Source organism: Macaca fascicularis, chromosome 7, assembly GCF_037993035.2.
Source record: "Macaca fascicularis isolate 582-1 chromosome 7, T2T-MFA8v1.1".
NCBI lineage: Eukaryota > Metazoa > Chordata > Mammalia > Primates > Cercopithecidae > Macaca > Macaca fascicularis.
The window spans coordinates 69,923,390-69,944,965 of record NC_088381.1 but is presented as its reverse complement, the minus strand read 5'-3'; the positions used below and the strand labels follow the sequence as shown (position 1 = coordinate 69,944,965).

Genomic DNA, 21,576 nt, shown 5'->3' with positions numbered 1-21,576 from the left:
AGAATATCAGCTTCCCTTGTTAGCAGCTGTGTGTTTAAAACAGCTGATTCTTTTAGGAGCTACCTCAAATTCCCTGTAAGAACTCCTACATTGTAAACTCTAGGAGGATGGAAATCATTATAATCCCATATCCGAAATGCATGAAATAATGGCTCTTGCATCAAATGCTTACTATTTGCCAGGACTGTTTTAAATGTCCTACACAAATTAAGGTTGCCATTTAATCCCCTTACCACGATATAAAGTAAGTACTAAAGTATTTTAACAAGGTATGCCAAGTACGTAGCATACACTAGGCACAAAGAAAATGTTCCCATCCATTCCCAAGTAAATAGAAACATCCCACATTTCCGAATTTCCATGTCTCTACCTCTCTTTTAATCTCTTCTAGTAAAACATACTATTTCTCAAACAGAGCCAAATAAAGTATGGTAATAAAATTGATTACTTTTTGATTTTACTTAATAATAGGTGAAGAATTTTTAACTAAATGGCAAATAAGTCTTACAAAAGAAACTGTCTAAAAGGTGTCATACAGAAATTTAGGAGAAGAAATTCCATCCAATTAACAGTAAACCAGCTTTTTCGTAAAACTGGTTAAGCTTTCTAATTTCTAACAAATAGTTACATGAGTATCAAACAACCCACAGTACTTAACCATAAAAGTAATCAGAAGAAAATTATATCATTTCAGATATTATCACTTTTCTTATCTAGTATTACCAGTAAAACCATTTCACAAAAATACATTTTTTAAGTTTTCCTTTTTAAGTGTCGACATTTTTTAAAGAAATAAGTCAACTTTATGAAAATCTTTCTAAGGGATATTACATATTTCCAGGCCTAAGAAGGCCTACTGATAAAGGTGGGCAGGAATATCAACTGAGCAACTGATATGTATTAAGATTTTTACATGTAGGAATGACATACTTAACTGCTGCAGATTAAATTACATATGTTAAATGCTTCTCAACGTAACTGATGTTTAGTAAGCATTCAATAATTGCCAACTATAGCTGTCACTTTTTAAATCACATGTAGTGCTCAAGAAAAATCCTGTAATATACATACTACCCTATATTATAGAACTTTTAAGATGAAGACTCTAAGGCTCCCACAGCAGGGCAGGAATTTAAAACCATGTCTACTTGACTCCTAAGCCCATACACTTTCTCTACGTGGGTTTTCAAAGTGTTGGATCATCTGGGAACTTACCAGAAATGCAATTTTTCACCCCTGTCCCAAACCTAGTAAATCAGAAACTCTGGGGTGTGGCCCAGCAATCTGGGTTTTAATAAGCCTTCCTGGTGACCCAAATGCATGCTCAAGTTTGAGAACCAGTGACCCCACAGCACCATGCTCCACTGTACCAGTTACCACAAAGGTCTAGTGTCTATCCCTAAATAGTTCCCCTTCTTCCCAACAAATTCCACTTTTCAGTGTGTCCTTCTGACTTTAATAATCTCACCAACATCCTTATTTACAAGTCCTAGGCAACCTGCACCATGCAGGGTTAAGAGCTGACACAGAGGAGAAATACACTGACATCATTAAAAGCCTAGGTTTCTGAAGAAAGGTCTAGTTTGAATTCTAACTCTCTTCTTACTAGCTGCATAACCTCAGCAAGTGACAAAAGTTCTCTGACACTTTCTTCGGCTTTAAAATGTAGAAAACAATAGTTATCTCATGAGATCATTAAGATGATTAAATGAGAAAAATGAATGTAGGACATATAGCATAGTGGATAAGTACTAGCAGGTATGGAATAAACGGAGGCTTAAGATCAGCGTTTGAACACAATACGCATTTCCGCCAACCTCTACTGCATACAAATGCACACTATATATACGGTATGGCAAATGAAAAATCAACATTCCATACTCACCAGAAAAACTGAAATCTCGGTACACCATTTTTAAAAACACTCATCTCCGTCTCATAGTCAAGGAGAAGAATTACTTTGTATTCTGAGACTTAGTAAGATATGGGCAACACATAATCATGAGTATATGGTGGCAAGAATATAATAAATTTCACAGGGATCTGGAAAATGAGGATTTGTGGAGAAACAATACTGGCTATAAAAAAATACCCACGGTTGTAGCTTCTTAATATTATGCTGCCTAGGATCCCTAAACCATACAAGATAGGACAAACTACGCAATAATACACTTTACTCAAAGTAGAATTTAGGAACACAAGAGGTGAGTGAGAAGAAAATGGTGTTCACGAGTGACAGTAGGTGAAGATCACCCCTGGCCTTCTTTAATTCCAGAAGATGACAGGAATGGTAGGAAATGCTCCCACAATCAGATTGGTGGGTCCCATGAACCAAAAAAGGAATGTACCATCGCCTGAGCAGTAAGACAAAACTCACATTTCCTTCTGTGGACATAACAAAGAGAGACAGCTGAGAATTCCACCCCAGCCGCCAGATGCTCTGTATATCACATGGGGTCAACAGTTAATCCAGACACAGAGCCTTGTGAAGGGCTCCAAAGACACAAGAGCCAATAGCTCTTTCCTGGTTTAAAAAGGGTAACAAACAATCAAATTTCTGCGAGTACAGGTGAAATTCTCTATACTTAAAGATAAATACCCTAAGTTACAGCTCCCACACAAAAGGATCCAAAAGGAAATAAGCAGAATCTCTGGGGGGAAAATGTGTCTGAATGAGGAAAAAGTACTAAAGATTTGCATCACCAACCCATCAAACAATCAATAAATTCATGTATCTTCCAGAAAAATATAATTTCTACCTCCCTGCTGATATAAATAAATGTTCCCAATGTTCTACTTGAAGGGAGCTATTTATAGATTTCTGAATTATAGATTCAGTGGGCTGACTTCACAAAGCTAGCTAACAGTCTCATCTCAGGTGACAGAGTTTCCAAAGACAACAATGAAAATCTTATCATCAACATACTAAAACTTTAAAATATAAATCTTCCTGTCTCAAACCTAATTCATAGGTTTGTCAGATCAATAAAATGAGATTCGTGTAGTAAGAAGCAAACACAGAGAGTTCCAAGTAAACACCCACATACCACACAGAAGTACTAGGATACTGTGGTTGAAGTTCAGTTTTTCACCCAGAATCAGTTCCAGGTTTTCACTAGGAGAGTACCTCTTAGAGGCTCTACCCAAAGATCAAAGCAAAGTGACACAATGTCCCAGATCACAAAATCCCCGTGTGGCTTCATTTATTGGTTGATGAACTACAATAACCTTCCCTTTGGGATCATAAATCCTAACCAAAAAGAAAATCATCTTTGGCAAATCAGACATTTATAATCATCCATGTATGAGGCAACACCCGTTCCCAAAGAACAGCTTTAATTATACTTGGAAACAATAAAAAACACTAGCATTATAATGTACAAAGTACTGTGATAGAAGCTGAAGTAAAAATGAGAGCAATAAAATAATAATTCAAATACAAAGCCCCTGCCCTCAAGGAACATAATAAATGGGAAAGGCGTGCATACAAATGTGCATCTGAAGTGCTCAAGCTCTTATAAGAAAGTCCGCACAGAGTAGCTGGGGCATGGGAGTAGGAGTGATGGATCCACAGGAGGATGAAAGCTCAGAAGGGGCTCCACAGAGACAAGTGGCAGGAAACGAATCCTGAAAGATGAGCACTTTTCTTTACGCATATGCTGGGGATTGGAAGGGCTCGGGGGTGTGGTTCAGAGACAGGAAGAGATGCCCTAACAGTTTCACATGGCTGAAAGCTAGCTTACATAGAGTTGGAATTGGTTTACCCAAAGTACCAATGACTCAGCGTGGGATCCATGGCTAGGGATTTTTAAACTCCAAATACCATCAAAATACTGCTTTCATTTATGCTGTCCAAAAATCAGTCTCAGCAGCCCGTCTACAACCTCATTTTAAAACCTGCTGTTCTTACCAATTCTATTTGCATCATAATCTGTGCTGCTGCTGCTGCTGCTCCTGCAAAGCATATGGGGCTTTAATTACCTACAATCATAAAAGGAAAAACTGGTGAAAAATTCTAAGTGACATAAAACTATCATGAAAAAAATGTGAAGTGTTAACTCCCTTAATTGTCCACTGAAAATCACTGCTATCTCTTACAAGAGATACCCAACCCTGTACTCAATAGTACACACTTTGATATTATTCTGAGTCAGTAACACAGTGATAATTTATTCAGGAAGCTAACCATTAAAAAAGAAAAGCCATAGATGTGTCCTTTTGAAATAACATCTTACTTAATACATATACTTTCCCATGCATCTTCACAGGCAACCGCTGCTGATGGGTTACGCAGTCAGCCGTGTTGAAAAATATAAATGTACCCACACAGTTCTAATTGAATTCATAGAAGTCTTTTTAAAACTATCCTTTTTATTCATTTGGTTTATATGCTTAAACTTTGGAGTGCATCAGAATCACGTGAAGGGCTTATTTTAAAGTGACTTTTTGGGCCCCACCCTCAGGCACTTAGGTCTGGGATGGGGCCTAAACATCTGCATTTCTACCAAGTTCTTAGTGGTGCTCATGTCCCTGGCTGCGGGTTGCAGACCTCACATTGAGCCAGTGCCCTAGGGGAGTCCAGGTGGCAGTCATTCCAGGTCACCCCACACACCAGTTACCACTGAGAGTAAGCAAGTTTTATACGATGTATGTCTTACATATGAAAAAGAGATGGCAAATGGAGTTCAATGCTAAAGACAACCTCTAAGTGTAGATGTGATGTAAGCATCAAGCTTCAAATGACCAGATCAAGAAAGGATTGTATCAACCTGAGGAGCTGATAGTGAAACTATCCTCACGTGCAGAGATGAAATGGGAAGAGCAAAAGTTTCTAGTTCGAATCACTGCTTCACCTCTTCCTAGCTATGTTCCTTCATCTATAAAATGGATCTCACATGGGTGAGGAGATAAAGTAAGTTACCTTACAAGGAAGGTGTTCAGTAAAAGGTAGTTGCTACCTAAGCTAACAAGGGAAAGAGCTCTCAGCACAAGTATTTATGCAGAAGATGCAAGACGAAGCCACAAAATGTAACTTTTACGCGCTTTCAAACTATGTCAAAATAAAGGAGGAAGGTCTCTTTTTAAAACTACCTATATCTAAAGTTTTATCCATGATCTGGCTCATTGTGATTGATATATATATATGAGGTGAGGTATATATCTCACCTTAATCCTTACTACCACACTCTAAGGTTGTTGTAAAAACATGACTGTTCTCCGTCAGGCTTCCAAGGCAGCTCCTCCTCCTCTAAACTGTTTGCTCCTCCAAACTGTTTGCTAAACTGTTTGCTCCCTCTGTCCCCCACACTGAAACCTTCAGTGGCCATATCTGTGGCTCTCTGATGCTTTCAGTCATTCTACCAGACAAAATCCATATGGTCTTCCTTCGGAACAGCTTCATCATCCCCAGATCTCATTCTGTATGCTGTAACAGTGAAGTGATAGGCCTACTTACTTGATAGCCCGTCACTGCTCTCCTTCTACTCTCTATTTTGGGTATGACTTTCATCATGCTACTATTTGCCTGGTCAAAAGATCTCCAGTTGCTCTTCACACTGTTATCCTGTGTAAAACCCCATATTTCCTTTATCAGTGCTGACCAACAGAATTTTCTGCAGTGATGGAAATATTTTCTAACTGCACTCAATATGGTAGCCACTAGCTACGTGTAGCAACTGAGCACTATTTGATGAAGTGAATTTTTAAATTTATTTCACTTTTAACAGCCACATGTGGCTAATGTCTACATTACTAAACAGAGCAGCTATATATAATCTCATCTCCAGGTATCCTTCAATGTGAACTGCCCACCCTGGTCAAGCAAAGTCTCTCCCCACAACTGATAACACTCTTCCATGCCTTACTCCAAAGACTGTGCTTCCTCCTCTCACTCTGCTCTTCCCAGTCTCCACAGTCTATCTATATCCAGGCTGGTAGAACCCCCATCTTTTCTGAAGGCTTCCCAACCACATCTGCCAATATTTCATTCCTCTCCCTGCCATGAACAATCACTGTGTGCACAGCTCATCTAGCACTCCAATAGGTATTGCTAGCACTGTAATTTATCTCCTCATGCATCTGACCCCCTTCCTCCCCAGTGAAAGAATCTATTCCCCTAAGATCAAATCTCCCATTCACGTAACAGGTGCTTCACAAACACTTGTTTTAAATGAATTAAAGGTACAGAGTGACACATTTTAATCTTTCTTGGACAGCAAGACTTCTCTTCACTAGTACCAAATGGAAATTTTAATCCCCTCACTGTTATTTGATAGCTTGGCAAACACCAAGTGATTGAAAAGGTATCCTGTAAAAAGGCTCTGAAAAGTCTTTGACCTATGTACATTTGTCTGTTCTAAAAGTGCCAAGGAAAAACGAGAAAATACTGCTTACAAATGAAAAACCCATTAACTTCAAAGCAAGTTTCTGGAAACTGATTAAAAAGTCCAACAGAAGGAAACTGAAATTCCTGCTCTGTAAAACCATCAAAAGCTAGACGGAGGAACCCTTGATTTCCTTATTCTTCTGGCAGGTCTCAGATCTGGCTGGACAAGGCCACCAGCCCACAGATGCTGGAGCAGACCTATCAGAAATGTATTGTTAAGGCAAAGGCAGGTAATCCATTTAAGAGATCAGCAGGCTGATAAGGCTCTTTGTATAAGCAAAATGTATCCTAACAGCCAAGTGAGAAGCACAGCCAGGTTATTTCAGAGCCTGCTGTGGAAACACATTTCCTAGGAAGAACGATAAAACTGTGCCATTACCAAATTAGTCTTCCCTATAAGGAGGCAACTGAGAACATTAAGCTGAGGTAACCTAATTTCTGTGGCCCTTCAAAAATTTGATTATTTATGCAAACTACATTTGTTCAGGAATAAATTTTTTTTTAGCTGATAAAATTTTTAAAGCCTCCACCTCCTAATTACAATATCTCCGCTTGCATGCTCATCTTCTGAGGTCTGTTCTAATTAGCATAAACAGAGCAGCACGTTAATCTACGTGCAAAGTCCAAGTCTTCACGGAGGCTGAAAATGTAAGTCTGGAGTAAACAGGAACCCAATGTGGTGGCAGAAAACCACTCTGATTATGCAAGTCCAGTGGATATGCTCTTCTGATTTCCCTTCTTTAAATGGGCTTTTGAGGGAAAAAAGGAGGTGGGGGTGCTTTGTAGCCACTCACAGGATGCAAACCCTACATCCACCCTGGCTGTAAAGTGGATACAATAACCAAACACTGTATGTCTATTGTCATGATTAAATCAGGCAATGTGTATTAAGTGCTGGCCACGGTTCCTTGCCAAGAGTAGTTTCTCAACCAATACTAGCACCCTAACTTTTCCTTGGGAAAACAGAACATCGTAAGGAACAGTCCCTATTCTAATAGAAATAGTTTAAAATCACTGGAGATTTTGTTTTGCACATTTTAAATAAAGAAAGGCATCCAGTGCCACATATCCTTTCTTGTGATGCTCTTCTATTATCAGGATGTTGTGCCTCCTCCCAGAAGCAGTTACGTGCAAAAACATTTGGTACTGAGAGAAAACAAGAGAGGAAGGACAACATAATCAACCAGATCTGTTGGGGTTCTGGAAATTTGTTTTGTAATTGGAATGGCTCTTCCCCTTGAAAATCTAATAAGTGTGGGTTTTATCCCAAACATATGGCAGGTAATGATTATTATCCCATATATTACCTTCAAGCATGCCTTGGAAAAAATAGAAATCTCACATCTGAATATCTCACTGGCTTTAAAAAGTATTTAATTTGCAGAGGCAAAAATACACCATTTGGCTTTCTTGAGGGAGACACAGAGATGTGTTCAACAGATCATAAATCTTAAGAGACACAAAAAAGCAAGTTTATAACTGAAGAATCTGAAATATGCACCCCAAATTTCTCCTCTTGAAATGTGTTCTTACAGTCGTTTTAGTTAGTGAATCATCAGCATCGAATACAAGCCATCTGGGTCAGTGTTCCGTACAGCCATCCATTCTGGAGTTACAGCTGCACACATTACTAACCACAAGAGTCCAATGCCCACCGAAACATACTGGAAACCAGTAAAGAACATTATTCTAACACAGAAAAAGCATCAAAGAACCGTGGGAGCTGAGCTTTACAAGAGAAATGCCTTACTGTTCCAGGGCCTTGGTCTTACTCTCACTGATCCAGGGCTAATATGTCATCATCCTCTTGAGGAATCTCTAAGTATAAAGATGAAATAGCTGAGCATATACTTTATTGAGATGGCTATTACTGACTTTCCTATATCAAAAGGCACAAAACACATTTTATCTTGACTACTTCCTCCACCATAGAGGGATTTCAAATAATAACTGTAAACTATTTTCCAATGTATCTATAGTCCATAAAGACAGTCTAATCCTTACCTGTTCACTGCACCAAGAAAGGAGCAAAATGCTATCTTTTTGAATATTCCTCTCTTCTTCATCTTCCAATTGCTACATTTTTTCTCTTACTTAGCCAATTTGTTCCAAATCTTATACTATAACTTCTCTGTGCATGTACGTTGAGTATTAAATTCAAACCAATTTGGTGTCTCCTGTACACCAGCTAAGCTAATTATCTGCAGATTCTGCTACCTCATCAGACCTCTCCTAACCTGCTGCGAAACTATAGGCAACTTCCCTCAATCTCTCTCTGTAGTTCAGTTTCCTCACTCTTCCAGAAGACTGGGCTCAACAACTCCTAACATACAATGATTCCTATGACTCATTAAATTTGTCACCAGTCCTGACCTCTCCCATAAAGTCCATTCCTACATGTAGAGCTGACTGCGGGACATTCACTCGGGTGTAGTAAAGTGATGAGAGAACAGAGGAAGAGACTTTCTCTGCCATATCAAGTATGGGATTCATCCACGTCGCCTAATTCTTGACAGCTATTATTTCCTTGTACCTTGCAGAGCTTCAGGCCTGGCCTAGACAGACCTCTTCCAGACTAAGCCTGGGGCCTGAGATAAGGGGCATCCAAAGACCCTTTCCTCCTCCTTCATCGGAAGTCTAAAAATCTTGTTTCCTTTTCAGCTGTTAGTCTGAGGGAGGATTTATTTACTGTTTCTAGAATCTAGTTGCTAGGTTGCTAGATCCGGCAGGGCTTAGAGTGTGGGTGTGGTGATAAAGCCCATTCTGTTTGTTTTATAAATACCAACCTTTCCTTCATGTGCTTGGCTTTTTCTTTTATCATCTGACTGCATCCCTCATCCCTTACCCCGTCTGGGACACGACTATGCTTTATATCTTGACAGTGAGGAGAGATCTAGAGACAAAGGGTGCATGTACTATGTTCATAAAAAATAGAAGCAGTCACATGGCTTTGCTGTAAATAAATGGCTCAGATTATAACTCCCATAAGAACTAAGATAATTCAGGACTTGAGAGATATAGGCACTGTTTCTAGTACGCTTCTTCAACTAGGTAAGGTATTATCTCACAGAATGCATCTCTATAATAAAACTCTATCAAACACACTCATCTGTACTTCACAGGGATGCTGTAAGGATTTCCTTACAGTTTTAAAGGTTCCACATGCACCATAAAGACAAGGTTATCACCTTCCTTTCCCTATTGGCCACACCTTCAATAACAAAGATGATATCACTAACTACTCAGGGCCTACGCTGGGCAGATTAATAAATGAAACCTGGGAAACAAATGAGCAATTTTAAGAAAAGTAGCTCTGTCAAAATGAAGTGAATTTCACTAAAATTTTAGTAGTCTTATCTAAACTGTAGTTCATTCACTTACTCAGTGAATGTTTACTGAGTGCCTACTATGCTCAATATTAAAATGGTTATTATAGCTCAGCTGAGAATTACATTTGTTAAATAACCATGTTCATCCACGAAGGCAGAGGCAATGCTCCCTTAAACCTCAGGCAATTTATCATTCACAATGAGCTTTCTGTTGATATTAGCCCTTTCACCTATACTCAAGGGTATACCTTGCACAGAACAAGGGTACCCCATTTTAGGAAAATCCAATAAGCAAAAGATGCCTCCAAACCAGAAACAACTTTAGAGGGGGAAAGTGAATAACTTACTCATGCCATCTCTTATATGCCCAATTCCTCTGGAACAGATGAATCACGTACATTCAACACCACCTTAACTAAGGTATCAAAGTTAACATTTCCAATAATTGGAAAAGAACATATCATGTGTCCTCCTAATGTGATACTCCAAGGACATCACTTATGTAGTATGTAGTACTATTGCCAAAATCATGACAAAACATGCTAAAAAATAAAATTAAGAGACTAAAGAGATATAATGTGTTTAAATCCTGGATTGAAAAGGGAAAAAGGTGCTATAATGGAAGTTATTGGGGAAATTAGAGAAATGTGAATATAGACTTCTATCATATAAGAGTATTACATCAATGTTACAATTCCTGTTTTTGTTAATACTGTGGTTATTAAGCAGAATGTCCTAGTTCTTAGGAAATATATGCTGAAATATTTAAGGGGAATAGAGTATAATGTCTGCAACTTTCAAATGACTAAAACAAAAAAAATATATAATACAGAGAATAAGCAAATGTAAGTTTAATAAGAGTTGACAGAGGTGAAGTTATTGTATTCTTCTTGTAACTTCTCTGTACATTTAAAGTTATGGTTTTTTGAGATGGGATCTCGCTCTGTAGCCCAGGTTATAGTGCAGTGGTATGTTCATAGCCCACTGCAGCCTTGAGCTCCTGGGCTCAAGTGAGCCTCCTGCCTTGGCCTCCCAAGGGTACTAGGATTACAGGCATGAGCCACTGTGCTTGGCCTTGGAGTTATTTCAAATAACACCCATTAAATCTTTTAAAATATGAAATGGAAGAGTAAACTTGCGTTACTTATTCTTTAAAAGGACTTTCTTTCTGCAAGTCTCTATAATATGAAATGTTTGCGTCTTATGGAACAGTTGTGGACTCGGTATTTGTAATAAGACAGCTTGGTATATAGAAGAATGAAAATGAATTTCAGAGTAACCACTTCTGGGTAAAGCTCCACATCTGCCATTCACTAGATGAACCGCCTTAAGCTTGTTTTCTTTTGTATGACAAGGGTAACGATGCCGCTTCCTCTGCTCTTGTGCTGGTAACACTGCTGTGAGAACTGCATGTATTAACATAAGGCATGCAAATATGCTTTCTTAACTATGAGGTACTATGCAAACATGAGCTCTTGTTTTTAAGGAGCTGTCATCCAGAAGGTTACAGGTGATGCAAATGAATGTTACACAACTGCAGGTAAAGTACCCACAGAAAATGGGAGAATGAAAGGACTACTATTAAATCATATTATACACCACTTATTCAGGTTCACAAATGGACTAACGAAGCAAGTTTTGGAAATGTATAGATTTTTTCCTACCAAAAAGCAATCCAGCCATGAAACAATATAAAAACAAAAAAGTATTCTTTATTACACCATCCTCTCATAACAGCCAAATCTGCTTAAAATAAGTAAATATATATATATATATATATATATTCCTCAATTCAAGAACATCCATTTATATCTAAATGTGGATCTTAACGATAACTAGAAATGACTAAAACTATTTTTTCCTCAAAAGTGTAGTCCAAAATATGTATGTTTAAACTACCTAAGAATCCCATCTGCCCAGAGTCAGCAGATCCACATTAGGATAAATTCCAGTATCCCTAAGAGGTCTGACTTGACCTCAAGGCAGCAGGAGCTCTAATGTTTTCTGAGTACACACAGGGATGTGGGTTCAGATGTGATGGAAGGTACGCCCAGGGAGATTATCCAATGGTCTGTTAAATCCTACAAGATCCAGCGTTTTCCTCATCTCCTCCCTAAATCTCCAACTTCATGCAGAAGAGACTGGGCCCCTCTCCTTTGTACTCACAAGGCCCAGCCACTGTTCTGTTCCTCAAACATGTTAAGCCACTACTTCTCACTTAAGAGTTTCTGCATTTGTTCCCTTGGGCTAGAACACTTCTAGGAGCTTCACATGCTGGCTCCTTCAGGTTTCAGCCTAAATGACATGCCCCTCAAAGGCCTTCCCTGACCACTCAACATAAAATACACCCTAGTCAGGCACCATCACATCGCCATTTTATTTATTTTCACAGAACTTTTCTTCCTGATATGCTATCTTGCTGTCTTCCTTCTTCTCACTACAATGCAAGCACCAGGAGGGCAGGGATCTTCTGTTTTGTTCATGGCTAAATCTCCAGCATCCAGAACAGGTCTTGGCACAAATAAGGCTCCTGAATAAAAGAATAAATTGCTCAGCTCCAGCCCAAAGTTTACTTCCAATCCTGATATATAAGTGAAATTAAGTAACTCCAGGAATAAAATGTTTAAGGCTCAAATGCAACCCAGGTTTCTGGAACTCCTTTCCTGACTCAACTTTGTCTTCTACACCATAGTCCACTATACTAATTCCATCTACTCTTTTACCTTCTCAAAGAGCTCATCTATTCTCACAGTCAAAAGAATCAATCTCTTAGAGATAACTCAAACAATCTCACTTCAAAACCAACTTCCTTGCTCTGTAGTTTCAAGTACACACCTCCATCTATCAACAGGACATCCATGTGACTTTATCTAACATGTGTAAAGAACAAGCTCATCACCTCCTTCTCTATACCTGATTATGGCATCAGCTGTTCTCTTGGTTCTCTTTCACTCTCTCTGTCTAATAAAGCATTTGGCCCTGCTGTTTCTTTTGAAATATTTCTTGCATCTGCCACTGCCTCTCCATCTTTCCTCTCTCTAAACGATCCAGGCCCTCATACCAAGAAGGATACTACTAAGCTACTTGGAGTTTTTAGCACTACCACTAAATGGAACTGAAAATGCAATTCTTATAAATTCATCTGGCAATAATCATTACTTTTGTAGAGGCTGTGAGAAAAACCCAACTGAGTGATATAACTAGCTTGCCTAACATAAAGGTTGTACTCATACAATCAGAGCTAACAGACAGGAAAACCAAGGCATAGCCATATTGAGCTACTAGTTCCCAAAGTTTCAGCCCAGGGTCCTGCACATTTTACAGTGAACATTTCATTGAAAATAATTCATTAAAACAGCTTCATTTAAACATTCAACAGTACTGCCACCTGTACACTTTGGAACCTTTCTTACATTTTAAACTATTGCAACGCATTCTGGACACATCTTTATTCAAAGGCTGATTAAAATATTTATTTAGAGTCCAGCCTATTTGTCTTAACTGACAGATAAAAGTTCTTCTCCGGGTACGGTGCTTTTTCTTATTTAGTAGCAATATTCTCTCTTCTACTGATGATACTCACCCCTGGCAGATCCCAAATATGATCTAAAAGAAAATCTTCACAATCTTTGTTCTCTTGCTTCTTTCTTTCCCTAGGTACAGAGAACTGCCCCCACCACCCTGCTCAATGGGATATCATAAAACAGCTACTTTTCCTCACCAAAACAGCATAAATCCCTGCAACCTGACTCAGTTCACTGAGAATCCAATACACTGTTACTGTCCTTTTAAAAGGGAGATAACATATTGCCCCATTAAGTATTACTGCTGATGGACATACTTGAATCGTGAAGTTTGAAGAAGTATTCTTCTGTAGAGCCTGCTCACGTCAATTAAACACAAAATCATATACAAAGCATTTAGTGTAAGTATTAAGTATGTTACTCGGAACTGAGCTGTGCTTCCCTAACAGAATGAAACTTTTTAAAGCTTAATAAAGTTTACAGTGGTTTCTATGACTTAAGTCCAGAAAACAAAGGTTCAATTCACAATTTACCACCAATTAACTGTGCATCTTATCACAACATCTTCAGACCTCATTTCCTCACGTCTAAAATGGAGAGGTTGAAGCATATATTAGTTAAAGTATTTACTAACTCTAAAGTTCTCAGGCTCCATGAGGGTAAGATCAGAGAGCTTCTAACTGATCTAACTGCATTTATCCTCTCCTTTCCAATTATCGTTTATCACTAATTTTCCCAAACTACTATTCTATGAGTTTTCTACTGCCGTTACAACAAATTATCACAAACTCAGTGGCTTAAGACAACACAAATTTATTATCATATTATCATTTCTGAAAATCAGAAGTCCGAAATGACTTTCACTTGTTTAAAAATCAAGGTGCTGGCAGGGCTGTGTTCCTCCTAGAGTCTCTGTGTGGAGAAAGTGTTCTTTTGCCATTTCCAGCTTCTAGAGCTGCATTCCGTGGCTCATGGGCTCCTTCCTCCATGTTCTAAGCCAGCAGTGTAGCATCTTCAAATCTCTGACTCTGACCACTGACTCTCCTGACACTCCCTCCCTCACTCATGAGAACCCCTGTAATTACACTGGGACACTCAGATATTTCAGAATAACCTCCCATCTTAAGATCCTTAATTTAATCAAGTATGAAAAGTTCCTTTTGCCATGTAAGGTAAATAGTCACAGGTTCTAGGGACTAAGAAGTGAATAAATTTGGGGGAGCCATCCTTCCGCATAACACAACTACTTATTTACAACAGTTCCCTAATTAAAAACCTTTAATAACCAAAACCAGACAAAGACATCACAGGAAAACTATAGAACACATCTCTATGTATAGACACAAAAGTCCTCAAAATACTTTCAAAACAAATCCAGCAACATATAAAAAAGATTGTGCAGCAGGATCAAATGATACTTATCTCAGGAATGCCAGGTTGGCTTAACATTAAAAATTCAACCAAGGTAGCCTGGCAACACAGCAAGAACTTATCTCTAAAAAGAAAACTAGGCCGGGCACGATGGCTCATACTGTAATCCCAGCACTTTGGGAGGCCGAGGTGGAAGGATCACTTGAGGCCAGCCTGGGCAGCATAGTCAGATCTCGTCTCTACAAAAAATAAAAAAATAAAAAAAAAATAGCTGGGCATGGGTGCACATGCCTGTGGTTCCAGCTACTCAGGAGGCTGAGGTAGGAAGATCACTTGGGCCTAGAAGATCACAGCTACAGGAAGTCATGGAATACCCTGTCTCAATAAATACGTAAATAAATAGCCAGGCATGGTGGCTCACACCTGTAGTCCTGGCTGCTCAGGAGGCTGAGGTGGGATGATCCCTTAAGCCCAGGAGTTCCACGATGCCATGACCTATGATCATGTCACTGCACTCCAGCCTGGGTGACACAGCAAGGTCCCATCTCTTTAAATAAATAAAAACTAATTCAATCAATGTAATATATCACATTAATGAAAGGAAAAAAACCCACATGGCCATCTCAACACAGAAAGATCACCTGACAAAATCCAACATGTTTTCATAATAAATATAGTCAAACTAGGAATAGAAGGGAACGTCCTCATCTAACAAAAGGTACCTGTGAAAAACTCACACCTAACAACATCATACTTAATGGTGAAAACGTGGATGCTTTCTCTTTAAGATCAGTAACAACACAAGGATGTTTGCGGTCACCACTTCTATTCAGTGTTGTACCAGAGAAGCTTCTCAGGGCAATTAGGCAAGAAAAAGAAATAAAAGGCATCCAGATTGGAAGGGAAGAAAACGATCTCCGGTTACTTGATCCTGTACAGAGAAAATCCTAAGGCATCCATTTAAAAACTGTGGACAAACAAGCTAGATTATAAGTTTGTAACGCATCTCTGACACAAGGCTATAGTTTCAGAGATCAGAACGCAAAAATCAACAGTATTTCTATATATAAGCAATGAACAATCAAAAACTGAACAACTGGCCAGGTGTGGTGGCTCACGCCTATAAACCCAGCACTTTGGGAGGCCAAGGCGAGTGGATCACGAGGTCAGGAGTTTGAGACCACCCTGGCTAACATGGTGAAACCCCGTCTCTACTAAAAACACAAAAATTTAGCTGGGCGTGGTGGCAAGCACCTGTAGTCTCAGCTACTCAGGAGGCTGAGGCAGGAGAATGGTGTGAACTCTGGAGGTGGAGCTTCCAGTCAGCCAAGATCACGCCACTGCACTGCAGCCTGGACGACAGAGCAAGACTCCGTCTCAAAATTAACAGCATCAAAATGAATAAAATCATAAGCAACAAATTTCAAGGCAGTACCAAGTTCATACAGTGAAAACTACAAAACACTGTTGAAAGAAATCAAAGACAACCTAAATGAAAGGAATCAAATTCAGAGTACAGAAAAAATTCCTCACATTTATGATCAATTTCAACAAGGATGCCCAAGACAGTTCAATGGGGGAAAGAATAGTCTTTTCAACAAACAGTGCTGGAACAACTACAGATCCACATGCAAAAGAAAAAAGCTGGACTCTTCCCTTACAAAATACACCAAAATGAACTCTCAGAAAACATAAGAATAAATCTCTGTGACTTTGGGTTAGGCAAATTCTTCTTAGATATGCAAAAAACAAAACAAAACAAGCAACAACAGAACATTATCAAAACTGAAATTCTTTTTGCTTGAAAGGATTGCATCAAGAAAGTGAAATGACTACCCACAGAATTATAGAAAAATTTTGCAAACCATGTATCTAATAAGGGACTTGTAGTCAGAATATACAAAGAACCCTTACAATTCAATAAGACAACCCAATTTAAAAATGAGAAAAGGATCTGAATAGACATTTCTCCAAAGATACAGAAAAATGGCCAATAAGCACATAAAAAGATGCTCAAAATCATTCATCACTTAGGAAATGCAAATTTAAAACACAATGAGGTATCACTTCACGCCCATTAGGGTGGCTATAAATCAGTAAGTCAGAAAACCTGTGTTGGCAAGCACATGGAAACACTGAAGTCCTTATACACTGCTGGTAGGAATGTAAAATGGTGCAGCCACTGTGGAAAACAGTTTTCCAATTTCTCAAAATGTTAAACACAGTTATCATACACCCAAGCAATTCAACTCTTAGGTATATGCCCAAGAGAAATGAAAACATGTGTCTTCACCAGAATTTGCTGTTCACAGCAGCATTATGCATAATAGACCAAAAGTGGAAACAACTCAATTGCCCATCAACTGGTGATTGGGTAAGTAAAATGTGATATATCCAGGCATTGAACTGTCATTCATTAATAAAAAGAACAAGGTACTGATCCATGCTCTAACACGGGTGAATCTTGAAAACATTATGCTAAAGAAGCCAGTCATAAAAGGCCATGTATTCCATGATTTTATATATACATATATATATGAACTTTCTGTGTGTGTATACATATATATACACACACACATATAGATATATGATCGTTCTGTGTGTGTGTATATATATACACATGAACTTTCCAGAATAGGTATATCAATAAAGACAGAAAGTATATAAGTGGTTGCCACAGGCTGAGAGGAGCAGGGAATGGTGAGTGACTGCTAATGGATATGGTGCTTTTTTGGGGGATGATGAAATGTTCTGGTCAGATAATGGTGATGACTACAAAACTGTATACACATGAAAAACCAAAGAATCACACAGTTTAAAAGGGAGAGGCTGGGCATGGTGGCTCACGCCTGTAATCCCAGCACTTTGGGAGGCTGAGGCGGGTGGATCACGAGGTCAGGAGATTGGGACCATCCTGGCTAACATGGTGAAACCCTATCTCTACTAAAAATACAAAAAATTAAATTAGCCAGGTGTGGTGGCAGGCGCCTGTAGTCCCAGCTACTCGGGAGGCTGAGGAAGGAGAATGGCAAGAACCCGGGAGGCGGAGCTTGTAGTGAGCCGAGATCTCGCCACTGCACTCCAGCCTTGGCGACACAGTGAGACTCCATCTCAAAAAATAAAAATTTTTTAAAAAGTGCGGGGAATTTAGCCCGGCCTGGTGGCATGCGCTTGTACTCCCAGTTACTCGGGAGGCTGAAGCAGGCCTGCTTGAGCCCAGGACTTCAAGGCTGCAGTGAGCTACGATCGCTCCACCACACTCCAACAAGAATGACAGCGCAAGACCCATTTTCCTAAGAAAAAAAGAAAAAACTCAAGGTACTCAGCTCACATACAAACCCACTGGTAAACATAAATTATCTCTAAGTAGTCTAGAAAGAAAATGAGCACATAAAACATCTTCTAAAAACACACGTTACATTTAACATAAAAATCAGCTATGCAGAAGTTATATGAATATTTTATGCTGGAAACATAAATGATTATTATTACTACAGAATGGTTAAGTATATTTATGTATTTATGTATAAATGTATAAAAGGAAAAGCATCTTTAAAATAAGCACTATCAATGGCTTCTTGGTGGTCACAAAACAAAATCCTCACACCTTTGTCTTCCCTCACAATTGAGCTTTATCCATCTTTTCTGGCCTATCTCCCATTATTCCCTGACACAAACTCAGGTGGGCCAGAGTTTCCAATGACCATCCCCCCACTATTCACCCAACACTGTGTTCACTGCCTCCCATTCCTGACCATTTGCCTATTGCCTTCAACTAATTCTGGGGACGTTTTGTCCCACTAAATGACCCTTAATTCTTCAAGGCCTACCTTAAGTCCTATAACAAATTTTCTCACCCACTCCAGAGCATAGCAACCCAGCATCTACTGGCCTCTCACAGCTCTAACCATCCACAACTCTAAGCTGGCTTCTCATGAAATGGACACTTTTCACCACCCAAATTCAACTAATTCACTTTTTTTTTTTTTGGAGACGGAGTCTCGCTCTGTCACCAGGCTGGAGTGCAGTGGTGCAATCTCACCTCACTGCAACCTCCGCCTCCCGGGTTCAAGCAATTCTCCTGCCTCAGCCTCCCAGGTACCTGGGACTACAGGCACGTGTCACCACGCCCAGCTAGTTTTTTCTATTTTTAGTAGAGATGTGATTTCACTGTGTTGGTCAGACTGGTCTTGAACTCCTGACCTCATGATCTGCCCACCTCAGCCTCCCAAAGTGTTGGGATTACAGGCGTGAGCCACCACACCCAGCCAATTAATTCACTCTTACAATAATAAAGACTGGTCACCTAGAGCCTACGTTTTCCAGCCTTGATTCAATCATTTATCAATTTTATTTTCTAAGTCCCTCACTTTAGGGAGATGATATATCAGCTTTCACCCAGAGTCCTAAAGAAAACAGCAGTCTTGCCAATGACATAGTGCCATCTAGTTGCAACATAAGGTAAATCACAATGGCAGTAGGAGGATCTCCACACTACTTTTACAGGAATGCACTGCAGGTAAAAAATAAGAAGCTACAGTACTGTTTTGCAGGACAATTTGTTTCATATGTGTATACTATCGCCCTGAACTAAATCAACTCTCAAGTCATACAGGTATTATTTTGTTTTCCGTTCTATGCACAGATTAGCCATTTAGTATTTACTAAATCAAACTCAATTTCTGAAGTCTTACACAAATCTATTCATGCATATATAGTTAAAATTTTCCTTGAGAATCTATCACGTGAGAGTGTGGCTTATTATAACAAGTAAACAGAACAGATAAATACCAAAGGAAAAGAAATCTCATGATTTACTCACATATAAGGGAGCTTGTTGTGGATTAAGTTTCATGACCCAGGACACTGAAACAGAAATGGAATAAATGAGAATAAAATCAAAAGTTGTCATCAAAAATACATAAGCCACCGAAAGTCCTAGGTGTTAAGCATAGCTCTATGAGTACAATCCCGTGCCTGAGATTACCATATGCCCAGCTGTATACTATACACTAAGAGATTCAGGAAGGAAGCGGGATCAGGGATTGATCCCAGACTCAATCTTTTCAAGTGGGCAAGAAAGATTTTCCGATTGAAAAATAAAGACAAAAGGCTTCACTGTCATAGAAGTTTCAACAACCAATAGGATATTTAAAACAGTTATCAAAGCAAAACCATTGTATGTTCACGTATGTTTTTACCTAGTCCCTCAAACTCACAAAATGCTGTTTACTCAGGGACTCCTTCCAGTCTTACTAGGGAGCCTGGAAAGTGAGGGGAGGATTGCAAGGGCCACCAGAACTCTCTTCCTCAATTCCCCTTCTCTAAGAAGGGAGGCTACAGCTTGCCTCTCTAACCATTAAAAGGCATGACCCTCCTCAGAGTTAATAGCTGGATTCCCTGATTGTTATTTTCACTAAATGAATTCTCATAAAAATCTCATTAAGATTTAGAGAAGGCTTCCAGGGTTGACTTCCTGAACATTAAGAATAGCATGTTCTTAAAAGTTTAACTTGGAGATTGGACCAGGACTTCATCTAGGCTATAAATGCTCAGCATGGTAGGCCCTTTACCAAACACCCTGAATTTGAGTATAAAGTGATCTCATCCTCTTAAGGGTCAGAGAAACAGAACCAAGTGACTTCACTATAATTTGATCTGAGGAAGTTTCTTACTCACAACAGGTAAACGAAGGCACATACTAACCAGCAATATAAACAACAGTATAAACTTTCATACATGCAAAAAAACAGACAAAATCCCAAACTTCATGTTCTAACATATCACAAAAGCCTCACTAACAATAAATTGAAATGACCAAATGTTTGGACTGAAAAGCAATGCCTTGGTAGCCTAGCTATGCCTAACTCAAATAACAGAACCCTCTCGATATTAAAATCCTCACAGATCTGCCACAGATCAAGCTGCATTATGTCCTGGATCAAGACTTCGCCAAAAAGCAGTTAACACACACTTGAGAGGGAAAAAATTTACATCAGCCTCCTAAATGCAATCACCTCCACACCAGTTGCAGGCCCCAAGCTTCAATGTGTTCTGCTGGACAACGCAGTAGAAAGCTGACAAGCAGGTGGCTTTCCCACACTGACTGAACCACCTCCATGCTCACGCCCATTCATTCTCTGGTCCACCCCATGCTCTATAACAGACCTCCTGGCTCAGGGTACTCTTACCTTCCTGACTGCCTTCACTTAATGACTTTGTAACTTTAGGTGTAAAAATTATCTGCAGAAATCCACACTGAAAACCAAGCTTGAAAAATGTAGCAATAACCAACCAACATTTTTAGAAGAACAAAGTCAATTCCAAGCCCATCAGATTCAAATAGCAAGCATGGATGAAAATGAAAGATTGAAAGGCTTGAGAACCTTCTCAATGTATTAAATATCCATTTAAATTACAATTAAGCTCACTGTGCTCACTGGACTTTTAATCAGTTTTCCAGGTCCTGCTCAGACTTGCCTAGGACAAGGGAATGAAAGAACCTATAAATGTATGGACCGATCTACCTTAACTAACTTGTCAAGTGTTCCTGCATCAAGCAGAAGAAATATCAGTGAAACTGATACAGGAATTAACACCTTGTTAATCCACAAAAATTAAAAGAGTGTCGTACAATCCTGTGGCTTCCTTGGGCCACACTGGAAGAATTGTCTTGCACCACACATAAAAATACACTAACACTAGTAATAGCTGATAGGCTTTAAAGAAAATTGCAAAAAAAGAAAATCTCAAAATTTGTTTGTTTTTGAGACGGAGTCTGGCTCTGTCACCCAGGCTCAAGCACAGTGGCACGAGCTTGGTTCACTGCAACCTCTGCCATCTGGGTTCAAGCGATTCTCCTGCCTCAGCCTCCCAAGTAGCTGAGAATACAGGCACCCGCCACAACACCCAGCTAATTTTTTGTATTTTTAGTAGAGACAGGGTTTCACTATGATGGCCAGGCTGG

At 39.3% G+C, this 21,576-nt stretch overlaps 1 protein-coding gene across 44 annotated transcripts in view; it reads right to left on the bottom strand.

The window, feature by feature from the left end:
• Window positions 1-21,576, bottom strand: part of AKAP13 (A-kinase anchoring protein 13) — a 351,999-nt gene that overhangs the window by 235,897 nt on the left and 94,526 nt on the right. For all 44 annotated transcript variants that reach the window (XM_005560406.5, XM_015453327.4, XM_015453326.4 and 41 more), the window contains exon 2: window positions 19,432-19,475. In XM_005560406.5, coding sequence (XP_005560463.3) covers window positions 19,432-19,464 — 33 coding nt within the window. In that variant the 5' untranslated portion in view covers window positions 19,465-19,475. The remainder of the gene's footprint in view (window positions 1-19,431; window positions 19,476-21,576) is intronic.